The sequence below is a fragment of the Gorilla gorilla genome, chromosome 1, assembly GCF_029281585.2.
Source record: "Gorilla gorilla gorilla isolate KB3781 chromosome 1, NHGRI_mGorGor1-v2.1_pri, whole genome shotgun sequence".
In the NCBI taxonomy this organism is placed as follows: domain Eukaryota; kingdom Metazoa; phylum Chordata; class Mammalia; order Primates; family Hominidae; genus Gorilla; species Gorilla gorilla.
In genome coordinates this window covers 132263971-132291606 of record NC_073224.2, presented here as the reverse complement: position 1 = coordinate 132291606, position 27636 = coordinate 132263971, and the positions used below count along the sequence as shown (strand labels likewise).

Below are 27636 nucleotides of genomic sequence, written 5' to 3'. Positions count from 1 at the left end.
GCAGCGAACATACGCATGCATGTATCTTTATAGTAGAATGATTTCTATTCCTCTGGGTATACGCCTAGTAATGGGATTGCTGAGTCAATTGGTATTTCTGGTTCTAGGTCTTTGAGGGATTGCCACACTGTCTTCCACAATGGATGAACTAATTTACATTCCCACCAACAGTATAAAAGCATTCCTATTTCTCCACCGCCTCACCAGCATCTATTGTTTCTTGACTTTTTAATAATTGCCATTCTGAATAGCGTGAGATGGTATCTTACCGTGGTTTTGATTTGCATTTCTCTAATGATCAGTCATGTTGAGCTTTTTTTCTTCATATATGTGTTAGCTGGATAAATGTCTTCTTTTGAGAAGTGTCTGTTCATGTCCTTTGCCTGCTTTTTAATGGGGTTGTTTGTTTCTTTCTTGTAAATTTGTTGAAGTGCCTTGTAGACTCTGGTTATTAGATCTTTGTTAGATGGATACCTAAACCTCAACTCTTGACTTTTGTGCATCCACAGGTCCAACACCGCATGGAAGCTGCAAAGGCCTGGGGCTTGCACCCTCTGAAGCAAAGGCCTGGGGCTTGCACCCTCTGAAGCAACGGCCTGAGCTGTACGGCCCCTTTTCGCCATGGCTGGAGCAGCTGGGAACACAGGGCACCAAATCCTTAAGCTGCACACAGCAGTGGGGCCCTTGATCCAGTCCACAAAACCATTTCTCTCTCCTAGGACTCTAGGACCATGATGGAAGGGGCTGCCATGAAGACCTCTGACATGCCCTGGAGACATTTTCCCCATTGTCTTGGCAATTAACATTTAGCTCCTCATTACTTATGCAAATTTCTGCAGCAAGCTTGAAATTCTCCCCAGAAAATAGGTTTTTCTTTTCTATCGCATCATCAGGCTGCAAATTTTCCAAACTTTTATGCTCTACTTCTCTTTTAAACATAAGTTCCAATTTCAAATCATCTCTCTCAAGTTCAAAGTTCCACAGATCTCTAGGGTGGGGCACAATGCCACCAGTCTCTTTACTAAAACACAGCAAGAGTGACCTTTACTCCAATTCCCAACAAGTTCCTCAGCTCCATTTGAGACCACCTCAGCCCGAACTTCACTGTCCACACCATTATCAGCACTTTGGTCAAAACCATTCAACAAGTCTCTAGGAAGTTCCAAACTTTCCCACATCTTCCTGTCTTCTTCTGAGCCCTCCAAACTGTTCCAACCTCTATCCATTACCCAGTTCCAAAGTCGCTTCCACATTTTCAAGTATCTTTATAGCAGTGCCCCCCACTCTGGGTACCAATTTACTGTATTAGTCCGTCCTCCCACTGCTATAATGTAATACCTGAGACTGAAGAATTTATAAAGAAAAGAGGTTTAATTTGCTCACAGTTCCACATGGCTGGGGAGGCCTCAGGAAACTTACAATCATGGCAGAAGGTGAAGCAGGTACATCTTACATGGTGACAAGTGAGAGAGAGAGCAAGAGCAAGAAATACTGCCTTATGAAACCATCAGTTCTCATGATAACTCACTCATTATCATGAGAACAGCGTGGAGGAAATCCCATGATCCAATCCCCTCCTGCCTGGCCCCTCCTTTGACACGTGGGGATTACAATTCAGGATGAGATTTGGGTGGGCACACAGAGCCAAACTATAGCATAAGGGAAGAAACTAATACTTACAAAGGGTAAGTAAATGGAGTTCAAAATCACCCAAGGAGTAAATTGTGAAGCTAGGATTCAAACAGACCAAGACTCCAGAGCTTGTAGCTTTTACTGCCATAAACAAAATGACTTATGTAAGGACAGAGTACATTGAAATAATTACCTAGGAACAGACACTGAGAATATATGACTCTTCTATTTGACTAGACTAGGAATTTTCAATGATTTCCTATTGACTTTTATAACGTAAAAGTTAAAAAATTTTATGTCCTTTTAATGCCATACTTGCGTATTATTTTAAAGTTTGGTGCTCCTTAATGTTCCCATCCACGTGTACTCCAGATCATGAAAACAATAAAAATACTAAATAAGCCCACGTCTTTCAAAAAAAAAAAAAAACCTGATTTTTCACTATATCACCTTAGATTAAAATAGTAAGTTCTCACTTTGCTTTGTGGTAAGAATCAACATTATCTCACTGGATCCTCATAATAATCGTCTAATTTACAAAATGAATAAACAAAAGCTCAGAATATTTAAGTAAATTCCCCAAGCTCACATAGCTAACAAATGGCACAAAGCTAGCATTTCAACCATCTCTGCTTGACTCTAAACTATTCTCCTACAATATTTCCTTTAGAACCATGCCAACTATGGGATCATTTTACATTCTTCACAGATATCATCTCATCAAGACAGGGCCTTGGAATTTATATAAACATTAGCCTATTATGAGCAAATAAAATGTTAAGTGTCTCCAAAGAGATTAAAGAATGGGGCATATAAAGATGGAACAACAAAAATTCAAGTGATAAATTCTATTGGGGTGGCAATTAAAGAATAACAACAATAATTTTTATTTCTATTATATTTTACAACTCTGTAAACTGTTTCTGACTTTCCGACAGAAGTAAGAGGTAAGTTTATTTAACAGCCCTTGAGTAAACTGCATAAGCAATCCGACCCCCATCAGTAAATGTGCAGGGCCATTCTGAAGACGGAATGAGCTCATCCAAGAAGATGCCCAGTAGAACACCCAGGCAGGACAGGCACAGTGTAGGTGCTCAACTCATGCCAAGATCTGTCACTTTATAGCTGCTCATGCCTAGCACAGAGAATGGCACACAGGGTCCTTTTAAAATGTCTGAGAGGAATGTGCTATGATCTCAGTCTTCTAATAGGATTCACCTTTTCTACAATTGCCTATTTTCTGAACTCAGCTCCGAAATGAGCTATTCCCTGTTTCATTCTTTTTCACATTATCCAAAATAATTCAATGTCCACCTTTTCCTTTGGGAAAATCAAAGGTTGACATGGCTACCTTTTGAACTCAAGCTGTTAAAGATCCTTTCTTGTGTTCAAAAGTTTTACTGATTTTGAAAGGTCTTATTGATAAAAACACAGAGAAACTCGGGGGAAAAGGACAAAGAGAAAAAAGAAGAAAGGGAAGAATAAAGAAGCCAGAAAATAAAGACAAGGAAGAGAGCCCAAGAGGAGCAGAAAGAGGCAATAGGCTACTGAATGCATAACTGCCAGCCGTCTTAGAAACTAGCTCATGTAACAATCATGCAGCATTATTTTTAAAAACCAAGGGGAAAATATTTACATAAAACCCAAAAGATATATGCTCTTTGTTAAGTGCTGCAAAATGACAATGTATTCAATTCATTAATTCATGAATTAGTCTGTGTGATGTTTACTTCTGGAGCCATTAGCATTCCTGAGCTAAATATTTAAAAGAATAAAAAGGAAATTTAAGAACTAAAGATAGAAGAATATACTCTTTCTGTTGTTTTTGTTACTCTATTTTTTTGGCTATGTTTGTATGGTTTTAGTCATTTATTTAGGGCTTTTAATGAAATGAGTGACATGAAACCATCCAACTCCCTCTTGAAGACCTCTGTCTCCAAGATATGTATAAAAGTCACACAAATTTTAAATAATTTAAAACAAAGTTATGTAGAAAACTCACGTAAATTTTAAGCATTTTTCTAATTGTGCTTATAAATAATAGTTTCAAAAGCAGATATGTTACAATAAACACATATTCAGAGTAAATTAGGCCTTAATTATGTTTAGCAAATTTTATGTCCTCATTAAAAACAGAATTGCAACAATAAACATGACTTACCACCAGAATTAACTCTGCCACAATTGTCTACTCTTCCCAAACATTCTTTGTGTGCTCTCGCTCCACACTTAAAACATAAATAGCCTTGATAAAATGTTCCCCTGAAAGGTGAAATAAGAAAGTGGTACATTAAACGGTGCAAAATTCTGCCCATATGAAATTACTGCAAGAAGAAGAAAAAAAGTATCAACAGTGCTCTTCAAGGTACCCCCTCAGTAGAGGGAGAGGAGCTTGCCAGAGCTTCTGAAAGGACTGTCCAGGCAGAAAGCCTGGCAAAGGTTTGTGGGATCCAGACTGCTAAGGCAAATTCCCCACTTTAGAACCTATTGGCTAGAAGGTTGGAAAAGTCTGAAACACTTAGCAATTATATCAGTTCCTTTAAACTGAAAACCAGGACTGAGCAGGCTTACCTCAGGAGCATCTGGCAGACTTTGCAGGATGTGACTCGAGTGAAGGTATGCATCTTGAAGTCGTGGAAATTGGAGTCTGCATAGTCTGGCCTTATGTTAGACCTAAAAAAAGGAAAAAAATAACTTTCTATAGAAAGTTTCACAACAAAGCTGCAATTTAGTCATCTAAACCCTAAATTCATCAAAATGACATCAGGTAGAGATCTGATTCAAGCAAAATGACTACTAAATGTGCAATGTTTTCTAAGCCAAAAGTATGCTATGCATTCAAATATGTACCAGAATCTGGTTGTGTGGGAACAAGCAACCTGGAAGGACATAGCAACGTAATCCTCCTCAGAATTGAGCATTCTCAGAGAACTTTAACAAATGGCCACATAGGTCAACCTGCCTGGAAAAAAAAAAAAAAACCCACTGGATACTCATCTTATCTGATAGTTCGTTGTCTGTAGCCACGCCACTGAAATATAAACTAGCAGGTGAGGGTAGGAGGGAGAAGAGGGTCATCTCTAAATAGATGTGTGGACAACATAATGGTCCATAACAAGGAATACAGTAATTTTATAGAAAGTTTTAAAATAAAGCATTAGTGTGATCATTAAAAAATTCTTAACATTTCACTTTACTCACAATCTAAGTAATAATGAAACAAAATAATTTTACCATTTATTTTATATTTTATTTATATTATACATACAAAAGTTATTTTGCACACCACAAACTAATATTCTTTGTATATTTACTCTGTGCCAGAGACTGTGACAACCATATGACATTCATTTCTTCATTTAATCTTCACATCAATCCTAACTGCCTGGCACGAATAATATCATTAGTTTACAAATAAGAAAACTGACACTTACTCTAAAGCTTACCCTTAAAGAAAACAGCCTGATTGGGAACTCTAACTCAGGTCTTTGCTTTTGGCCACTGAAACTATAGCTCAAGGAGGAGATTCAGCAATGTTCATATTAAAATAATCGAATTTTTGTACTTAGTAGGTATTTTGAAAACATTTAACTTTTTTTTTTACATTATTCTTGGCTTAGCTATTTAGGTTGCTGCAAAAGTAACTGAGGTTTTTGCTATTATTTTTGATGGCAAAAGAAGGCAGAAAATTAGACTAGGATAAGTTAAAGATGGATACAAATCAGGGGTACACCTAGAAAGCTAAAGTGATATGCTCCAAGACGTTACACGCAATTTGAGAGATTGTAGGAAAAGCTTGAGATACTGATGAGCCAGGATTTCCCCTTTTATAGAATACAGCAACTCTCAACCACACAGAATCCTGGTGAAATGAAGCATAACACAGGCAGGCGACCAGGCATCAATCTCTGAGGTACCAGGAGATGCCTTATGAAAAAACATTCGCAAAGGCAATTGGAGTAGCAGGCAGTGATGCAGAAGTGTCAGAGAGGTCAGCCTTCCAATCCATCTGCTGAATATGAGCGTGCTAAAAATGAAATCAAATATTAGTGCCATCTGGGATTTCTCTGCTCTGTGCTTCTGGTGACCTCACTTTTTCGGAAAATGTTTCACTGCATGCTGAGAATCATGGACATTTCCATGGAGGCATTTTTGTGTTACTGATTAAAAATTGCAGAGCTTTTCTATAGAAAAGGAGACACAGGAACATATAAGGATCTAGAAACAAAACTTTCTTCACGTTGTTCAGAAAACATTTGATTCTTGAGTCCATAAAGGCATGCATTGAAAACTCCATCAAAACCTGTTTCCTTAGTCAGGAAGGGCTGTTGGTTCATTTGCTTCTGAGCATCAAGGTGATAGGGTCATAGATGATTTGTCAAATAAGTTTGAGTCCTGGCAACCCGAAAAATTCATCAACCTGGAGTTTTCAAACAGAAGTACATCTCCTTCCGGCAGAAACTCATGTAAATAAGTTCCAAACAGGTAAGAAGTTAGTTAATTTCAAAAATCTGCCTCGGACACAGGTGGAACATCCACAGGCACACACACGAACATACCGGAGTTGTGTTTGGACCACTGGTATTTAAAACTTTCATGAACTAAGAATAAGCTGAACTTTCAGAAAATAAACAACTGAAAGGGGGAATCACAAAGCCACTAAGATGTTTTACAAAAAAATTATGATGAACAAGGTTCTGAAAATATTGTTAACAGTAGCTGCCCCATGGGAATAAAGACTTAAAGTGGTAGGTAAAAGAGTAGAAAGAAACTATTAGAATTACTTGAAAACTAAAATGGTAAATTATTTTTAAAATCTAGAATCAAACACTAAAGAACAGATGTTAACTCTATGACCCTGAAACTGCTGCTGAGGCAGTATTGAATAAAAAGCATAGGTAAGGACAGGAATCTGAAACTAGACCACCTGGGCTTACATCCTAACTTGCAAATCAGTAGCAGTGTGATCTTAGGCAAGTTAGTGAGTATAAAACAGGAATACCAACAAAACCAAACTCATCAAGTGATATATGTAACGTGCTTAGAACACTGCCTGACCCATATTTGGTGTTCAATCAATGTTGGCTACAATTTATGAAGTGCTGATTCCAAATCCATATAATAAGGGTGTGATCATGATAGTGCTTTGTGAGTGGTAAAGAGTCCCTTTTTAGGTCTGTGACCAAGTCCCCAGAGGACACCCATTCTTCTGAGAATCTCCAGCACAACGACTTATATGCTCAGTGTCCTTGGGACTAGGAATCCGTATGTAATTATTGAAGTGTAAGAGGGTAACTCAAGAGATACAATGTATGAAAAACCTTGTGTATGAAACTGTGATCTCTTCAGTTCGCACTGAAGTACAAACTGAGGAGATCATACATGGTCCGTGGCCTGTGGGGGTGCCGAAACCAAAGACAGTAAGCTGGCTGGATGAGAAGGGTTGGGAAAGTAGATTGCAGCAGAAGACGACAGAAATGTCAGGATTACAGATTTGCAGAAACAAAAAATTAAAATGGTCAAAAGAGGCATTTATTTCACATCTCTAATGTACCAGATACATCACTAGGCTCTTCATATACTTTTTCACATTTACTTCTCAGAACAAATCTACAAGGCAGAGTCATTCACCCATTTCATAAGTATTTATTGAGTAACTACCATATGCACAAGCCCTTGGGCAGGAACAGAAAGAAGCCTCCTTCAGCTGGAGTCAAATGAGCAAAGAGATGAGATAGGTTGGCAGGGGCCAAGGAAAGAAGTGAGATTTTATACAGGATTGACATCACATTTAGTTGAGGAAGAAAAAAAAAAAGTTCTGCTGCTACTACATAGAGATTTCCTTTATAGTAAGACAGGCGTGGATATAGTAGGACCAATCATGGGGCTGGGTTGTCTATAGATGAGTGCTGAGTGTCAAACAGATTAGTTAACTTGCTCAGTCATGCTGATACACATAAAGAATTCCATTTTAGTAATCTGTCTTAACATATGACAATTTACTTTTGAGAATGTCAATGGAATCTTGTAGATTAATCAAATGTTCCCATTTCTTTTGCTTCACATAGAACTCATTATGAATATAACTAATCAGGCAATCAAACATTTATAGGGCAAGGAATGTTGACACTCTTACGGTTTCATATAGCTTTAAATGCTGTCTTTAGATGTTCTCTTCTCACCTGGCTCCATCACAGGCCTTAAGTTGAAGACCTCACTTTCCCCCTAGCCTGGACCTCTTTGTTCTCCAGATATGCATTCCTAACTGCTCCTCAGGCATCTCAAATGCAGCACATACAAAACTCAATTTCCATGTGTTTCCTGACATACCTGGTTCATTTACTCCATCTTCCAAACTGGGAACTTCAAAATCACAATGAATTTTTCCCTCTCCCTCATGCCCTCTACATATTCATTTTCTCTTAACCCTTCCTGTGATTCAATTTTTCCTTCCCTGAAATCATGACCAATTTCGGTCAATTCAAGTTTAAAAATACCTCCTCAAAAACTCAGGTTCCATACAAACACATATACACGCCCGCACACCCACACACACATACCCCCCCACACACCCTATCCTATTGGTTTTGTTTCTCTAAAGAATCCTAATATAGACACACTAGAAAATAATGTTAGATAGGTTTACTGGGGCCAGTTACCAGAGAAGGAGATGGAAGCAATGCTGAAATTCAGATACGTCAGCCTCCATAACACTTTATGCAACATCTGATGCCAAGTTAAGTAGACCTCTTAGGCTTTCAGTAACTTTGTACCGCCCTAAAAGTAGCATTAAAAGTACTTGTAAGTCCGCCTCCCCACTGACCTATGTGGAGGGTGCATCTTCTCCTTCTTACCAGTCTCCTCTTTATAGTCATCAAACATTCTACCAGGAAAATTAATGCTAGATATTCATAGCTGACAGAAATCAGAAAAAATATGCTTTTACTGTAGCATTTTCTTCGTTTGTTTTCAAAAGCTGCCTTTTGCCACATTATCAGATAGAAAGATGGAAGAAGTAAAGGAAAGATAAGAGACATTTTTACTAAGCCAAAAAAAATTACCTCTTATGTGAAAGAACACTGAAGAAAAACATGATTCACTAAATTTCAATTAAATCTCAGAATTTATGTTTACTTACATATATCCTCTCTTTATTGTGAGAAAATATTTAAACTTTGATATGGTTTGGCTATGTCCCCAACCCAAATCTTATCTTGAATTGTAGTTCCAATAATCCCCACGTGTCGCGGGAGGGACCAGGTGGAGATAATTGAATCGTGGGGATGGTTTCCCCCATCCTGTTCTCATGATACCGAGTTATTTCTCATGGGATCTGACGGTTTTATAAGGGGCTGCCCCCTTCACTGGGCACTCATTTTTCTCCTTCCTGCTGCCATGTGAGAAAGGACGTGTTTGTCTCCTCTTCTACCATGACTATAAGTTTCCTGAGGCCTCCCCAGCCATGCTGAACTGTGAGTCAATTAAATCTCTTTTTTAAATAAATTACCCAGTCTCAGGTATGTCTTTATTAGCAGTGTGAGAACAGACAAATACAATATTTTTACAAAAAACTATAATCGTACTCATACATATATTTCAGTAATAAGTATGACAGTGTAGTTAGTAATACAATGTAAAATAATAATACATATGATTTTTAAAACATACATGCTTAAAATGAACATTTTTCTCTATTTTAACTGTAAATTTTAAAATCACTATGTCATTTTAGTAATATAGTTATAGAATAAAGGAAGCAAATCCTAGCAAGATGAAATAATCTGTAATGATCATGACCAATTACAGAGCAAATAAGATGAGAACCAATTTATGACATCATGCTGTCTCATGCTCTATCAGTATTAACAATCAAGTATTACCAGTATGGACATTGTGGCAATTACGTAGTATACATAAAATGGTTTATTTCATCATATTGCATTGAAAGTAAAAGTAAGAGAGCTGGAAGCAAATGTCAGTGCTTCAAAAACTCCTGTCTGAATGCAACAGGCTTTTTTGTATCAAAAATACATCGATTTATAAAAATGTATTCACACACATAGCTTTGTGTGTGTTGCTAAAATACAGAAAATATATATTTTGGCCAACAGATACCAAATACAGATTACTTATTTGAGAATGTCCTTTAGAAATACGCTAAACAGTCTTATTTTTATTTATTATTATTAATACATACAATTATTTTTCTCCATGATACAACAAGTTGGCTCTCTTCTTGCACGCTTCTATTAACCTCTATTATTTAAGTGGCAATAAATTACAATAAGCCTACTACTTAAGTTAATCTTATTTTCCATAGCAAGGTTTTAAAATCATTTAAAATAATATGGATAGTTTATCGTCAGGATAGTTAGCTATATCATGACTCTTTTTAAATAAGGCTTTTCAAATATGTGAAACAATTTGTCACATTAATAAAGAAACAAAAAAATTGGGTTGTCTCAACAGGTATCAAAAAAGACTTATAATGCATTGTGTGCTTCTAATGAAACTAAATAAACTAGACATTAAGGGATAGTTTCTTACTATGATAAAGAATATCAAACTAAAGATAATAGAAAACATATCTAATATAAAACACTATCACAATTATATTGAAAATAAAAGTTTTTGAAGTCAACTGTATTTTTCAATATTGTTCTGGAAGATCTAATCACTGTAATATGACAAGAAAAATGAATGTGAAGGATAAATATTGTAAAAAAGTACACAGAATTTTCATTTAGAGATGACAATATTGGGACTATCGGGAAAAACTAAGAGAAGATATTTAAAAGTGATAAAACTAATGAGAGATGAAGACATCAAGTGGCACCTGAAGAGATCTGTGTGTAAGTTTCTAATGCTCTCTAGCAAAGAAATGCAGTAATGTGTGTAGCATCTCTGTCTGGAAAAATCTCTTGAGACCCCGAGTGCAAAGATTTTGGAGGGACTGGTCACACAGACACTCTCTGCCTACATACTCAGCCACAATATTTTTAAAAAATCCCAGAAGGAAGTATAAATCACATTTTTTTTAAGTCTAGGCAGATTGGCACAATGAAATTCAGTACCCCTGGTACACCAAATAACCTTATCACTTAGTACCACAGGGAACATTCCAAAGTCAAGTTGTCAGATGACAGCCAAGGACAAGCCAACCCTGTAAGCAAATCCTTCTAAAGATAGCAAATTTGAGCTTGCTATGTTAACTAGTTTCTGCATGGAAATGTCTAAGAAAAATCCTAACATGAAAAGTTTAGGTTCTATAAAATAAAGTTTTAAATTAACTGAGAGAAATAAATGCATTCAATAAATTCATAAGTAGTCTTTTTTTTTTTTTTGAAACAGAGTCTTGCTCTGTCGCCCAGGCTGGAGTGCAGTGGTGCAATCTCTGCCTCCCAGGTTCGAGCGATTCTCATGCCTCAGCCTCCTGAGTAGCTGGATATGGGCATGCACTAGCATGCCTGGCCAATTTTTCTATTTTTATTAGAGACAGGGTTTCACCATGTTGGCCAGGCTGGTCTCAAACTCCTGACCTCAGGTGATCTGCCCACCTCAGCCTCCCAAAGTGCTGGCATTACAGGCGTGAGCCACCGTGCCAGACAACGCATTCAATAAATTAAAAGCCACATAGCAAGCTCCTAAATAAGAAAATGGAATATTTTATTATAAATACACAACCTCTCTCTGATTTACAAATTTAAAACAAATCCTTCCTTGCAAACCAACACACAAACATACTCTCTGTCACACGCACACTTATAAATATACAATGAGATTTTTTGAACTTGACAAATGATTATAAAATACAACCGGAAGATAAATATGTGAGAATAGTTGGAAAATGTTTTAAACTGTGTGAATTCGTGTAGAGCAAGCTTGTCCAGCCCATGGTCTGCAGGCCACATGTGGCCCAACACAAATTCGTAAACTTTCTTAAAACATTATGAAATTGAGATTTTTTGTGTGTGATTTTTTTTAAAGCTCATCAGCTATCGTTATTGTTAGTGTATTTTATGTGTGGCCCAATACAAATTCTTCTTCCAAAGTGGCCCAGAGAAGCCAAAAGATTGGACACACCTGTTGTAGAGAGTATATGGGAAGCCACTATAACCTAAGAAATACTAAAATGTTTTTAAAAGTATAGTTATTAAATTTGTATGGGACTGATAACAAAACAGACACATCAATAATATAAAATGTAAAAGTCTTGAAGGGGACCGAATATGTGCAAGGACTTGGTATGTGATTTTTGTGGCAGTTTATTAGTCTATTCAAAAAATAAAATGCTCATTTAAAAAAACTTATTAATTATCTAATATGTGCCATGCAGTGGGATATGATGATGAACAAAAATAAGTAAAGTCCCTGACTAATGTTGGGTTGTAGGGTGGAAGCGGGGAGAAGAACATTTAAATAATTCCACAAACAATCATGAAACTGCAGCTATGACAAGTGCTACAAAGAAAGATCACGTTAGGAAAACTTGAAACGTAAAATATGACCTTGTCGGTGTATTACCACAGAAGGATTTTCTACAGAAATAGGTGGAAAGCAAGAGGAAGAATTTCGGGACAGAGGAAAAACAGCAGGTTTAAATATAACTTAAAAGTACATGTCCAGCTTTCTAAAAAGGTTAAGAAAGCTAGATTTCTATTCACATTTTTATAACAATATAAAGTTTAGATAAAGACTTATACTATCTATTTGAAAAACATATATTACATGCCTATGATGTGCCATGAATACAGCCAACGATAAGGAATAAAATCGACAAAATTGCTGCCTTCATGAGGCTTATATTCTGCATTTAAATGTAAAATTTAGATAGGAACCTGATATTTATTTTAAACAAAAAACAAAAATACAAGTATTTGGAGAAAACATTGATAACTACTTACATAATCTTTAAAGGAAATAAAAGCAAACAAAAGATGGCTGGCCTCATTTTCACTTAGAAAAACAAACCCAAAGTTTTATTTAAATAAAAAAAAAACATAAAAAATTAGAGAAAGCAGAAAAATGTTTAGAATACGTATGGTAAAAGATTAATCTCCTTGCAATATACAAGTACCATTGAAAGTCCATAAGAAAAAAATGAACATCCCAATTGGAAAAATAGCAAGAAAATTAGCAGGGCAATTTATTAAAAAAAATAAAATAAAACAATAAATACATAAAACATGTACTAGCAATCAAAAGAAATGTACGTTTAAATAACAAGACATCATTTCACGTGTCAGATTGGCCCCAAAAAAGGAAAAGATAAAAGAAAAAAGATACTCTGAAGTGTTTTCATAAAAGGGAAATTGTGTGATATATAACCAATGTCTTCAACGACATCCTTATAAATACAACTGTGTGCCTTCCCTTTCTGTCCTTTCTTGATTTGAGCCAAGGACATAGTACCAAAGTATTACTCAGTAAAACCAATTCTATGAGGGGCCTTTCAGGACATATTTCACTTATATATCATCACCTAAATACTCATCATCTCCTATAAAGTCAGACATCACGTTTTGGCTAGCCAAATATCTTTTGAATTTAAGAACTAATTATTCTAAACATACGAAATTTAACGTTTGTGCCGAATGTTCAAATACTAGCTCTAGATGTATCACGCCTTATAATTTAGGAGAAATTTCAAAAACAAAAAGCTATTATCTTAATAGATGTTTGCTTATACGCATTATTTTTCCATCAAAACTAAAGATAAAACAGATAAATATGCAAATCCTGGAGACCAAAGGAGACCTGAAGCTGTCTGAACTAGAAATTGATCTTATGAGACCAATACTATGATGGACAGGAATCACTCTCCATATACTCCCCAGCACACAAGACAGATAATTAAGCTAGCTGGACCATGCATCTAACTTACCAAAGTATTTCTTCTTCTCTTAGAATTACCAATTAAACATTAAAGAACATCAGAATAGTCTATCCCAGTTTTTCTCTCAAGTCATAGGCACTCCTAAAATCTCCAGTTCTGACAAAGCAATCTTTAAGTAAAGTCTTAGCCAAAAATCTCAAAATAAAACTGATCCTTTTATACCTAAAGTTAGACTCTCCCATAAGATACAATCTTAAAGCTCTCATTAAATAGTAGGTTTTTCTTTCTTTCATTAATATGAAAATTTCCAGGATAAAATCCAAGTATTTATTTTTAAAATATCTTATATTGTGAAATTAAATCCTCCAAGTAAGTATGAAAGATATATTCATACAATCTTTTAATCCTTGTTTATTCATAATTTGTTCCCATAACACCATAGCATACTAATTATGCTGCTGGTTATTTGAAAGGGCAAGAAAACGAAAAACAAACGGGTCCTTAAAAAACCAAGTTTAAAAAAAACAGAGTTCAGAAGGGACATCTTCACCTATTCCTAAGGAGTCATAAAAGGAATGAAAACAAAAGAGATTTATAAATCACAACCAAATCTTATTCCTTATATTCCAAATCACGTACAGTCTTTTATCCAGGAAAATGAATAAATACTTTCAAAATACTGATAAAAATCAGATCATGCTTGGCTCTGAAAAATAGTATTTTCTTATCTACTATATATTACACTTCTTTATTTTATTCAAGATGGGCTTTATAGTAATTTTAAATATACATCCGTCACTGCATTTCAGTGACATTGCAAAGAAATTATTGAATGAAATGTAAAGTCAGTTAAATCTATAATAAATTTAAAGTGGAAAAGATGTCAGATTATCTGTGATTTAGGTTTATGTTTATTACAAACTTAAAGTGTGGCTTTTGGCCCATAAACTATTCTTTCTATTTTTAGTTTCCTCACCAATGAAAGAACTATATCTTCCCTTCCTACCATACTAGGCCAACATCCAGGAGTGGGAGAAGAGGGATCTCACATTTGTTTAGAACCTGTTCCACCGAGCACTCAAGTTTGTTCTGAAGACAAGTGAGAACATATATGTGTGCATTTTAATAAATAAATAGTACTTACTAAATGATAAAAAGTATTACATAAATGCTAGATGCTACTTCTATTACTGTTATTGCTATCATAAGTGACAAACATTTAGTGGAAAGCTAGAGGCCTCATCAAGGTAGAGCAGTATAAATGATCATCTACGTATTACTATATCCTGAATAAATTGAGATAATGCTTTTCTTGTATTAAACATGTAATAAGCATATTAAAACTTCTCTTGGCTTATAATACACTTAGTCATGTATTCAACAAATTAATTGAGTGCCTATTATGTGACAGTCATTTTCAAACACTGGGAATACAACAGTGAATTTTTCTGGAACCAACAATCATGGTTCTCCAGTTAATTTGAACTATCTTGCTTTACTTCAATTTTTCCATTAAAATGCATTGTTCATTCTCTTATCACTGAACAGGGGTGGGGAGGTCTCAAAGTTCTGTTTTAAACAGCAACACGTCTCCCACTGTGTCAGCCTTTCCATGTAAGAAATCAATTCTAGAGAATTTGGATTTTCTCATTCTCTGGTCCAATAAATCTGAACTATAATTCAAACACTGCAGATAACATGAAATAGGAATGCTGAGCTGGCACAGTGAATTTAAGGTGTATCACATTTCAAATTATGTCTGATAATATAAAGTTTGCTGTGGAATTAATGTGATCTAGAAGCATATGGAGATGGAGATGGTATTGTTACAAGGTAATATTAGGGAACAAAAGAAAGAAATCTGAAAGGTAATCTGACAAGCTTTGTGAATTTTTCCTCTTCAAATTCTAAAATGATTATGTACAAAAAAGGTGTTTAAATCAACATTCCATCCTTCAAATACAAAGTCTTGGTTTTATATAAAACTCTATGTGCAGAAGCTCAGTATAAACTGACCAGGATTTTTATAAGTTTGGCATGAATCAAGGCCACTATCAACAATCAAAACCAAAAATCACTCTTCAGAAAAAGAACTTTAAAATGTTAAATGTGTTTATTAAAGAAAAAGGCATATTCACTATAAACATTATTGTGACCAAACAGCCAGCCAGTAAAGACTTTTAAAAGTGCTTTGGTGGGCCAGGCATGGTGGCTCACGCCTGTAATCCCAGCACTTTGGGAGGCCGAGGCAGGTGGATCACCTGAGGTTAGGAGTTTGAGAGTTTTTAGCATGAAGGGCTGTTCAATTTTGTCAAAGGCCTTTCCTGCATCCATTGAGATAATCATGTGGTTTTTGTCTTTGGTTCTGTTTATATGCTGGATTGCATTTATTGATTTGCATATATTGAACCAGCCTTGCATCCCAAGGATGAAGCCCACTTGATCATGGTGGATAAGCTTTTTGATGTGCTGCTGGATTCAGTTTGCCAGTATTTTATTGAGGATTTTCACAACGATGTTCATCAGGGATATTGGTCTAAAATTCTTTTTTTGTTGTTGTTGTGTCTCTGCCAGGCTTTGGTATCAGGATGATGCTGGCCTCATAAAATGAGTTAGGGAGGATTCCCTCTTTTTCTGTTGACTGGAATAATTTCAGAAGGAAGGGTACCAGCTCTTCCTTGTACCTCTGGTAGAATTCGGCTGTGAATCCGTCTGGTCCTGGACTTTTTTGGTTGGTAAGCTATTAATTATTGCCTCAATTTCACAGCCTGTTATGGGTATACTCAGGGATTCAACATCTTCCTAGCTTAGTCTTGGGAGGGAGTATCTGTCCAGGAATTTATCCATTTCTTCTAGATTTTCTAGTTTATTTACATAGAGGTGTTTATAGTATTCTCTGAAGGTAGTCTGTATTTCTGTGGGATCGGTGGTGATATCCCCTTTATCATTTTTTATTGCATCTATTTGATTCTTCTCTCTTTTCTTCTTTATTAGTCTTGCTAGCAGTCTATCTATTTTGTTGATCTTTTCAGAAAACCAGCTCCTGGACTCACTGATTTTTTGAATGGTTTTGTGTGTCTCTATCTCCTTCAGTTCTGCTCTAATCTTAGTTATTTCTTGCCTTATGCTAGCTTTTGAATTTGTTTGCTCTTGCTTCTCTAGTTCTTTTAACTGTGATGTTAGGGTGTCAATTTTAGATCTTTCCTGCTTTCTCCTGTGGGCATTTAGTGCTATAAATTTCCCTCTACACACTGCTTTGAATGTGTCCCAGAGATTCTGGTACGTTGTGTCTTTGTTCTCATTGGTTTCAAAGAACATCTTTATTTCTGCCTTCATTTAGTTATGTACCCAGTAGTCATTCAGGAGCAGGTTGTTCAGTTTCCATGTAGTTGTGCGGTTTTGAGTGAGTTTCTTAATCCTGAGTTCTAATTTGATTGCGCTGTGGTCTGAGAGACAGTTTGTTGTGATTTCTGTTCTTTTACATTTGCTGAGGAGTGTTTTACTTCCAACTATGTGGTCAATTTTGGAATAAGTGTGATGTGGTGCTGAGAAGAAGATATATTCTGTTGATTTGTGGTGGAGAGTCCCATAGATGTCTATTAGGTCGGCTTGGTGCATTGCTGAGTTCAAGTCCTGGATATCCTTATTAATCTTCTGTCTCGTTCATCTGTCTAATATTGACAATGGGGTGTTAAAGTTTCCCATTATTATTGTATGGGAGTCTAAGTCTCTTTGTAGGTATCTAAGGACTTGCTTTATGAATCTGGGTGCTCCTGTATTGGGTGCATATATATTTAGGATAGTTAGCTCTTCTTGTTGAATTGATCCCTTTACCATTATGTAATGGCCTTCTTTGTCTCTTTTGGTCTGTGTTCGTTGAAAGTCTGTTTCATTGATGGAACGTATCTCAAAATAATAAGAGGTATTTATGACAAACCCACTGCCAGTATCATACTGAATGGGAAAAAACTGGAAGCATTCCCTTTGAAAACTGGCACAAGACAGGGATGCCCTCTCTCACCACTCCTATTCAACATACTGTTGGAAGTTCTGGCCAGGGCAATCAAGCAAGAGAAAGAAATAAAGGGTATTCAATTATAAAAAGAGGAAATCAGTTTGTCCCTGTTCATAGATGACATGATTATATATTTAGAAAACCCCATTGTCTCAGCCCAAAATCTCTTTAAGATGATAAGCAACTTCAGCAAAGTCTCAGGATACAAAATCAAGGCGCAAAAATCACAAGCATTCCTATATACCAATTACAGACAAACAGAGAGCCAAATCATGAGTGAACTCCCATTCACAATTGCTACAAAGAGAATAAAATACCTAGGAATCCAACTTACAAGGGATGTGAAGGATGTCTTCAAGGAGAACTACAAACCACTGCTCAACGAAATAAAAGAGGACACAAACAAATGGAAGAACATTCCATGCTCATGGATAGAAAGAATCAATATCGTGAAAATGGCTATACTGCCCAAGGTAATTTATAGATTCAATGCCATCCCCATCAAGCTACCAATGACTTTCTTCACAGAACTGGAAAATCTACTTTAAAGTTCATATGGAACCAAAAAAGAGCCTGCATTACCAAAACAATCCTAAACAAAAAGAACAAATCTGGAGGCATCACGCTACCTGACTTCAAACTATACTACAAGACCACAGTAACCAAAACAGCATGGTACTTGTACCAAAACAGAGATATAGATCAATGGAACAGAACAGAGGCCGCAGAAATAACACCACACATCTACAACTATCTGATCTTTGACAAACCTGACAAAAAGAAGAAATGGTGAAATGGGGAAAGAAATGGTGCTGGGAAAACTGGCTAGCCATATGTAGAAAGCTGAAACTGGATCCCTTCCTTACACCTTATACAAACATTAATTCAAGATGGATTAAAGACTTAAATGTTAGACCTAAAACCATAAAAACCCTAGAAGAAAACCTAGGCAATACCATTCAGGACATAGGCATGGGCAAGGACTTCATGACTAAAACACCAAAAGCAATGGTAACAGAAGCCAAAATAGACAAATGGGATCTAATTAAACTAAAGAACTTCTGCACAGCAAAAGAAACTGCCATCAGAGTGAACAGGTAACCTACAGAATGGGAGAAAATGTTTGCAATCTACCCATCTGACAAAGGGCTAATGTCTAGAATCTACAAAGAACTTAAACAAATTTACAAGAGAAAATCAAACAACCCCATCAAAAAGTGGTCGAAGGATATAAACAGACACTTTTCAAAAGAAGACATTTATTTATGCAGCCAACAGACACATGAAAAAATGCTCCTCATCACTGGTCATCAGAGAAATGCAAATCAAAACCACAATGAGATACCATCTCACACCAGTTAGAATGGCAATCATTAAAAAGTCAGGAAACAACAGGTGCTGGAGAGGATGTGGAGAAATAGGAACACTTTTACACTGTTGGTGGAACTGTAAAGTACTTCAACCATTGTGGAAGACAGTGTGGCGATTCCTCAAGGATCTAGAACTAGAAATATCATTTGACCCAGCAATCCCATTACTGGGTATATACCCAAAGGATTATAAATCATGCTACTATAAAGACACATGAACACATATGTTTATTGTGGCACTATTCACAACAGCAAAGACTTGGAACCAACCCAAATGTCCAACAATGATAGACGGGATTAAGAAAATGTGGCACATATACACCATGGAATACTATGCAGCCATTAAAAAGGATGAGTTCATGTCCTTTGTAGCGACATGGATGAAGCTGGAAACCATCATTCTGAGCAAACTATCATAAGGACAGAAAACCAAACACCGCATGTTCTCACTCATCGGTAGGAATGGAACAATGAGAACACTTGGACACAAGGCAGGGAACATCACACACCAGGCCCTGTCGTGGGGTCGGGGGAATGGGGCAGGGATAGCATTAGGAGAAATACCTAATGTAAATGATGAGTTAATAGGTGCAGCAAACCAACACAGCACATGTATACATATGTAACAAACCTGCACATTGTGCACATGTACCCTAAAACTTAAAGTATAATAAAAAAATAAAAATAAATAAAAAATTAGCCACGTATGGTGGCACATGCCTGAAGTGCCAGCTACTTGAGAGGCTGAGGTGAAAGGATCACTTGAGCCCAGGATGTTGAGGCTGCAGTGAGCTGTGATCATGCCACTGCACTCCAGCCTGGGCAACAGAGTGAGACACTGTCTCAAAAATAAATAAATAAATAAATAAATAAATAAATAAATAAATAAATAAATAAATAAAAGTTCCATCTGTTAATATTGCTAAAAAAAAAGGAGTTTGAGACCAGCCTGACCAACATGGAGAAACCCCGTGTCTACTAAAAATACAAAATTAGCCAGGTGTGGTGGTGCATGCCTATAATCCCAGCTACTCGAGAGGCTGAGGTAGGAAAATCACTTGAACCCAGGAGGCAGAGGATGCAGTGAGCTGAGATCGCACCATTGCACTCCAGCCTGGACAACAAGAGCAAAACTCCATCTCAAGAGAAAAAGTGCAGTGCTTTAGTAACATTCTAGGCCCAGTGGGACTTACAGGTTATGAAGATACGTATCCTCTACGAGCCTGCCATAAAGTTGAAGAGACAAGGCCCACATACATCAACAATTTGTGAAGGAGGTGAGAACTTGAGCAGGACTTGGAGAGCCATGTGGCAAGCAGTCACAGAATTGCCTTTCTCAGTGGAGACCAAAATGCAAGAACTCTGATTTCTCTGTCAGAGAAGATAAGGTATGAGAGATAATTGGCTATCCTATTCTTGGAGTACCCAGGGCAGAGCTGATACAAATAAAACTTATATTAGAGTAGGAGAGAAGAGATCAGTGTTTACAGGTATAAGCTGAGCACAGCACAGGCTTGATATGGGTGAACAGATTTTAAGTTAATGTCCAGAGTTCTAGGGTGGACTGGAGAATCCTTTATGGTTTCATGCTTCAAGACTAAATTTAGGCATAAGAGACTGAATCAGGGCATGAGAAAACGTGAAGTTAACGGAATTCAAATAGATTTGGACAGCTATGGTGGGGGAGGAAAGTGAGGGGAGCATATGTCCATTCAGCAGAATAATTAAAGTAAGAAGACTCATCCAAAGATATTGGCTGCTACTGTATGGCTGTCTTAGTATTCCAGAACTGTTCAGAGCAGAGCAGGAGCAGACAGATGAGAATAACATGGCCTATAACCTTTATCAAGGTCTAGGACTTCTGAGACATTTTCAGCACTTGAGATGGAAGGAATGGATGAAAAGCACTGAGAAAATGAGGTATTCCCATGTTTAGAACCAGAACAGGGTAGGCATAAGGGCCACAAGGCTGGATACAGAAGAAAATGGGTGCTTGTAGAGGCAGCAGAGAAACACATCAGACACTTCAGAAGGAAAGAAACATGATGAGAGCTGTGCTTTCAACCCAGCAGATGGGTAGAAACAGGCCCAGAAGTTTGTTTCTCTCCACAAAGGAAATCACAACATCTAGGTATCAAGGCTACCTTACAGGAAGGGAAAACCTGAAGCTTCTAAATCCCGTTCCTGGGCCTGAAAAAAAAACGTGATGATGCTTTGACATCAAACTACACAAACTAAGTAGCAATCTCAGCCTAGCTTTCAGCTTCCTCCAGACCCAGCATGACTGAGGGCCACCATTCACTCAACCTGTTGCCTTGTGTCTTCACCTTACAATATGGGGTGACAGTAGTCCCCAAATACTTCCCTTAAGAAAATGAATCCAAACCTGAGATGGACCCATAATTGCAAATGACTTTTAAATATCTTCTTCGCAGATGAAGGCAAGTATTAATGGAGCTAACTAGTATTACAGTCCAGAAACCCTGAGATTTGGGCTGGACTTTATTCCGGTGGTTACTATCTGGGTATGCAAAAGAACTGACAGTAAACGGGGGTTTGAGACAGACATATTTTCTGCGGAGTCAGTTGTGCTTAAGAGTTTCGGAGTATGCAGAATGGCCTGAACACAGCCTCATTCTCCACTGTGAAGTATTAGATTGATCCTCTATTCCTGCCTTTCTGCTGAATGTTGGGTTTTCTTCCCCACTCAAAACTAATTACACTAGAGAAACTCAGAGTAAAATATTCTGCAGAGCACACTTTTCTCACTATCCTTGTCAATGAACTTCAATTGTCCTGTGATTTTGGGATTCTCTATTCTACAGTCTCTATCCATTTTGAAATAATGTAAACTCCCAAATGAGGCAAAAAAGCATACAGAAAGTAAAACTCCTAAGACAAAAATTGGAACAGCCTTGCTGACTTGAAACAGACACATGTGCCAGTCTGTCTCAAGAAAGAAAATACAACCACCCTCAAAAAATATTTTCAAGACATTCTAACAAATGGACTTATTTCAAAGAACATTTACTGAATGCCTACTATGCTCCAAACAATGTCCAATAAGAATACAAATGGAATTGATGACCTTGAAGGGTTGTTTTCTGAGTATAAGAGGACACGCCTGGGCCTGCAGAGCTTTCCAAGCCACGGCATGAGGTGAGGTTCTATGACGAAGAGCAGCACCGAGGCACTGTTTCATCCCTTAAGATACCTTGGGCTTCTTTTTAAAGAGTGATGAAACAAACTAGATACCCTCGAATCTGGAAAAGTAGTTGCAGAAAGCCCTATTATCCTCTCTTTTTTTTTTTTTTTTTTTTTTTTGTACGCTTACTAAGTAGTTCTAATCATTGCATTCGTAATGACCTTTCCCACTGGAGAATTCCTGTTCACTCTTGAGGACCCAGCTCAAATGTTATCTCCTCTGAGAAGCCTTTCTTAATTCTCTCAGGCAGGATTTTTAGCTTACCCCTTAGTGTTCCTGCAGTCCTTTTTGTTTGGCTCCACTATAGACTTCATCATGTTATTGTGTAATTATTTGTAAATTTTGTTTCACTATCTGTATCCAACTTGAGGACATCCTCTTATTTGTATTTTGTATCCTCATAAATGGTACTCCACATATAATAGAATCTTAAAAACTGCTGTAGAACACATTTATCCACGAAGAGCAAAACAACAGTAACAACAAAAAGATAGCTACTCCTTTGGGCCTTGCCTGTCCTCCCAGCCACAAGCATTCAGCGCCCATCTGATGTCACAGCCTCCCCTGACTTGTGCTTATGCTGTGTTGGTGCCCTTCTGTGTTTTCTCTCCACACAAATTCACCTTCAGGGTTGTCTTCCCACACAAATAGGGAACATCCCATAAAAATGCTGCAGCCACCAGCTCAGCCCTCAAGTAAGTCCTCCACAGTCTGCCACCACCCTCCATTTGGACCTACCCTGTTTTTGCCAAAATACACCTGGATTCTCCATCTGGGCCTGGCTGCTTGACACACTGCCAGCTCAGTGAAATAGTTGTGAAATAATAATAAATATAGGCTGGATGTGGTGGCTCATGCCTGAAATCCCAGTGTTTTGAAAGGCCAAGGCAGGGGGCTCACTTGAGCCCAGGAGTTCAAGAGCAGCCTAGACAACATAGCAAGACCTCACCTCTACAAAAAAATTAAAAAAATATATCCCACATGGTGGCATGCACCTGTAGTCCTAGCTACTCAAGAAGCTGAGATGGTGGTGGCGGGGGGCGGGTTGCTTGAGCCCAGGAGTTCAAGGCTGCAGTGAGCTATAATCAGACCACTGTACTACGGTTTGGGCAACAGAGCAAGACCTTGTCTCAAAAATATTAAATTAATTAAATTAAAAATTTTAAAAAGAAATATATACATTAGCTTCTGCCCCCCGTTCCTGACACAGAGCTCCTAAAACCCTTGTAGATAGGGGTTCTAGAATAATTTGTTGTAACATTTGGTCTTTGATCCTGGTTCATGACACAGAGCTCCTAAGACCTTTTAAACTCCCTGAGTGATTGGAGTATCTTTTATTTTAATGAGACAATGGACCCTGGATAGCCCAGGGATGGGGCTGACTGCCAGGGGAATGAGAAACATGTAATTAGAGGGCTGGAACTTTCAGCTCTACCCCGCTAGCCTCCTGGGCGTGCAGAGGGGCTGAAGGTTGAGTTGCTCACCAATGGCCAAAGATTTAATCAATCATTCCTAATGAAACCTCCATAAAAACCCAAAAGGACAGGGTTTGTGGATCTTCCAGGTTGCTGAGCACATGGAGGTGCCTAGAAGGTGACTCACAGATTTGGGGCCCAGAGGTGAAATATTATGTGTTAAGTGGTGGGTAAGAGTACAGAATCGGCTGAGTGAGGTGGCTCACATCTGTAATCATAGAAATTTGGGGGGCCGAGGAAGACAGATCACTTGAGGTCAGGAGTTCAAGAACAGCCTGGCCAACATGGTGAAACCCTGTCTGTACTAAAAATACAAAACATTTGTCGGGCATGGTGATGGGCACCCGTAATCCCAGCTGCTCCGAAGGCTGAGGCATGAGAATCGCTTGAACCCCAGAGGTGGAGGCTGCATTACTTGAACCCCAGAGGTGGAGGCTGCAGTGAGCTGAGATCGCATCACTGCACTCCAGCCTGGATGACAGAGCAAGACTCTGTCTCAAAAAAAAAAGGGGGTACAAAAAATCACTTTGGTTTATTTCCTATCTTGTATAGAATACTTAGCTTGATTTCTTTTTATTCCCAAGAGACTGTCTTTCGCCTCATGTATTAGATTCTGTGGGCAATGACCAAACAGGTGCCCAGTCACTGCACGTTAACTGGGGCCAGAACCCTGGGCCTGCATTTACCTGAGAGAAGAAACTAAAACTATGAGCACCAGCCAACTCCAAGTGCTTGGGGTCCCTGGAGCACGATGACATGTTTTACATGCATTTTCTCATTTAACTTCACAATGACTCATGAAATAATATTCTTATCCTCATTTGCAGATTATGAAACTGAGGCTCATGGAGATTCAGTAATTTTTCAAGGGTAATCTGAATAAAAAATCTAAGTACCATCATTCAAATGTTGCCTGTTGAATTCCAAAGCCAATGCTTTCCAACTCTATATTCTATGATCTTGCATTCAATAAAAAAGAGATAATTTTTAGGGGTCTTGGTTTCTGGGAATTTTCATCTGGCCCACCCATGGGATACTGATAAGAAAAGCATCCCCAGCCCATGAGAACATTCTGCCCCAGGGCATGGCCCTCAGCTTAGGCTTATATTCAACCCACTGAGCTCAGAGCTCCAACCACGTGATGCCCTCACTCTTACTATCCCATCCCAATTCCCAGAAAGAGGTACTCAGTTTTACACAGGATTCCAGAGTAATGTTTCCAGCTTCTGAGTTGAAGCTATATTAGATCACAGGGCACAAAACAACTTCATGGATGAACCCACAACTTAGCAGACCCAACTCTCTCTCCCTTGAACTCAAAGCTGCGCTAGTACCATTAAGTACTGCTGCCAGCCACCCTATACAGAGGAGCTCTTCCTTCCAACCTCCAAAACAATTTGAGATGATGTCTTCCATACTTCCATATTTCTCTTTGTGGTACCATTGTTTTTCCTCTGTTGTAAATTAGAACAAAAACAATAACCTAATCAAAATGGATCTGACATAAAGGTTACAAGACTTAACACACATAAAGTGTCCTGTACTATATCTGACATTGGATAAATAGAGAACACATGGTAAATGCTACAATACACATTTTGAGGTAGCTATTATGTCTCCATTTTTTTCATTTCTAAATTGAAGCTCAGAAAAGTCAAGCAACTTGTCCAAGGCTCATGAAGCAACTAACAGAGTGAACTTTGATTTGACTCTTAACCCAATATTAAGGAGTATAGAAATTAATATGTGAGTCATGAAGAACAACAGCAACATTTTAATTAGGAAAATGGTATCTCCAATCATAGTATTTCATCATAAGTAAAGAAACCCATTTATTCAAAGTACTCTTTAAATGTTCACCTCCGTCTCAGCCCCAAACAGTTATTCCTAGTCATCAATAGTCTTCCTTCCCTCTACCACTCCAAATGTGATCTATCCCTGCAACATAGGTCCCCACTTTTTCTTTGAGAGCATCCTAGATTACTGTAGTGTATAATGATCCGTCCTTTCTCTGAAGTTATATGGCACTTACAGTCTGAAAGTTGTCTTATACTATTATTCAGCTGCTTCAGACATTCTTTTATTCAATAAGTGTTTATTAGATGCCTGATGAGTACCAAGCATTGTACTGGGACAAAAAATACATGGCCTCTGGCCTTACAGTTCTTTCAATCTAGGATGAAGATAGAGACATGAAAAGAAGTAAACCTAATAAAGTGATTCCCAAAGGTGTAAGATATGGTGGAGAATAAAAGAGAGATTGGACAATCCTATAGTATAGGATGGGGGAGGGGGTGGCACAGGAAAAGGGCATAGCTGCTTTCAATCTGAGTCTTAAAAGATAAATAGATGTTCCCTAGCAGACCTCAGCAGAGAACAGATCCCAAGCCAGTAAAGAACACTATGATGAAAGGTGCAGAGGTATAAAGGAGCCTGGCATGTTCTGGAAGCTGCCAGGAAGGAATTCAGTCTGGTTGCAACACTGGATGTGGTGGGGGAAAAAAAAAAAAAAAGGCTAGAGCTGAGCACAGGCCAGACAGTAAATGCCATTTGTGCATACTCCAGAAATCTGATCTTGTTCTGTGGCCAAGGAGTGACTACTAAAGGACTGTATGCAGATAACCAGATCATATTTGTATTTAGGAAACTCTAGCAGCCATGCTGAAGGGGTGAGGTGAGAGACAGGGAGACAGTTATAGAGATGACCATAGCAATCTAGGTAGAAGACCTTAAAGCAAGAGAGTGACATAAGGAGTGAATAAAGGAGTCAGAAATGATAAAACCATGGAGAGGGGCATGTCAGTTTAGAGATAAACAGTTTAGAGAGGTCACTCTTACAACAGTCAGTTGGGAGTCAGGTGGCTACAATGGCAGCAGGGAGACCAGGTAAGAAGCTAACAGTAGCCCAGGAGGAAATGGTAAAGACTTCCCCATATTCTTCCTCCTCATGATTGTTCTGTGTGACTGGTGTCATCACTAGCAGATCCTTAACATCATGAGTGGTCCTCTGAATCAAGAAAATTGCTGATCCTGAATGGAGCTTTCCACAGAGATGGTGATAACAAGTGGAAATATGCAGCCGAAAGTAAACAGAGTGAGAGGGACACTGTGGAACGTCTACACAATACTAAGCATTTACTGGCTTTTGACCAAACTTTTGAAGAGCTGGTTATGCTAGGCAAATTCACCATTATCATTATTTCTGAGATGGAGTCTCACTGTGTTGCCCAGTCTGGAGTGCAGTGACACAATCTTGGCTCACTGCAACCTCTTCCTCCTGGGTTCATGTGATTCTCATCCCTCAGCCTCCCGAGTAGCTGGGATCACAGACATGTGCCACCACACCAGCTAAGTTTTGTATTTTTAGTAGAGATGGGGTTTCACCATGTTGGCCAGGCTACTCTCGAACTCCCGAACTCAGGTGATCTGCCTGCCTCAGCCTCCCAAAGTGTTGGGATTACAGGTGTGACCCACCGTGCCCAGATGGCAAATTTCAGTAGCTAATCAAAGGCCTGTTTCCTGGGTCTCCTGGGCAACTATAATATCTGGCAGTCACAGTAGAATGTTTTAAGCCAATGACAATTTTTACTGACATACTATTCCCTTTCCTGAAAGCAACAAAGTAACCATACTGTCCTGGGTAGTGGGTACTTTTAAATAACAATTCTGATAGATGAAGGAAAACAAAACTCCTTTGAATTTAGGTTATTGCTAGACCAAAAAAAAAATTCTCTAATGAAAGATTTTAATATTATGCTATCAATATCCCTATCTCAGAATTAAATAATAATGTGTGACAGCCTACCTTCAGGATATTTGAAAAAAATCAATGATCTTTTAAAAATCTGAGCTCTGATATTTGCAAAGTACTTTTGGTTCAGACAAGGAAAAGCACTGAGGAATACACATACAGATAAATAAATCAATCTATAAAAAGAAAGAAAGAAATTGCTCACAGAAGATAAACAAATCACTCCAAAGTAGAATTTCATTAAACTCTGCTTAGGTTTGATCCTCACGCAAGCTACAGGAATTCCGCCAGAAAGTCCTCTGTGCTCCGGCAGAGGCGCTCTGCAGATACTTTTCATGGAGCGGTGCTGACC

General features: G+C 37.9%; 1 protein-coding gene across 3 annotated transcripts in view; it reads right to left on the bottom strand.

Moving 5' to 3' along the window:
- The window catches only part of VAV3 (vav guanine nucleotide exchange factor 3), a 388694-nt gene that overhangs the window by 129644 nt on the left and 231414 nt on the right, over positions 1-27636 (bottom strand). For all 3 annotated transcript variants that reach the window (XM_019039089.3, XM_019039034.4, XM_055376632.1), the window contains 2 exons: positions 4204-4305; positions 3794-3894 (listed from right to left, as the gene is read on the bottom strand). In XM_019039089.3, coding sequence (XP_018894634.2) covers positions 3794-3894; positions 4204-4305 — 203 coding nt within the window. The remainder of the gene's footprint in view (positions 1-3793; positions 3895-4203; positions 4306-27636) is intronic.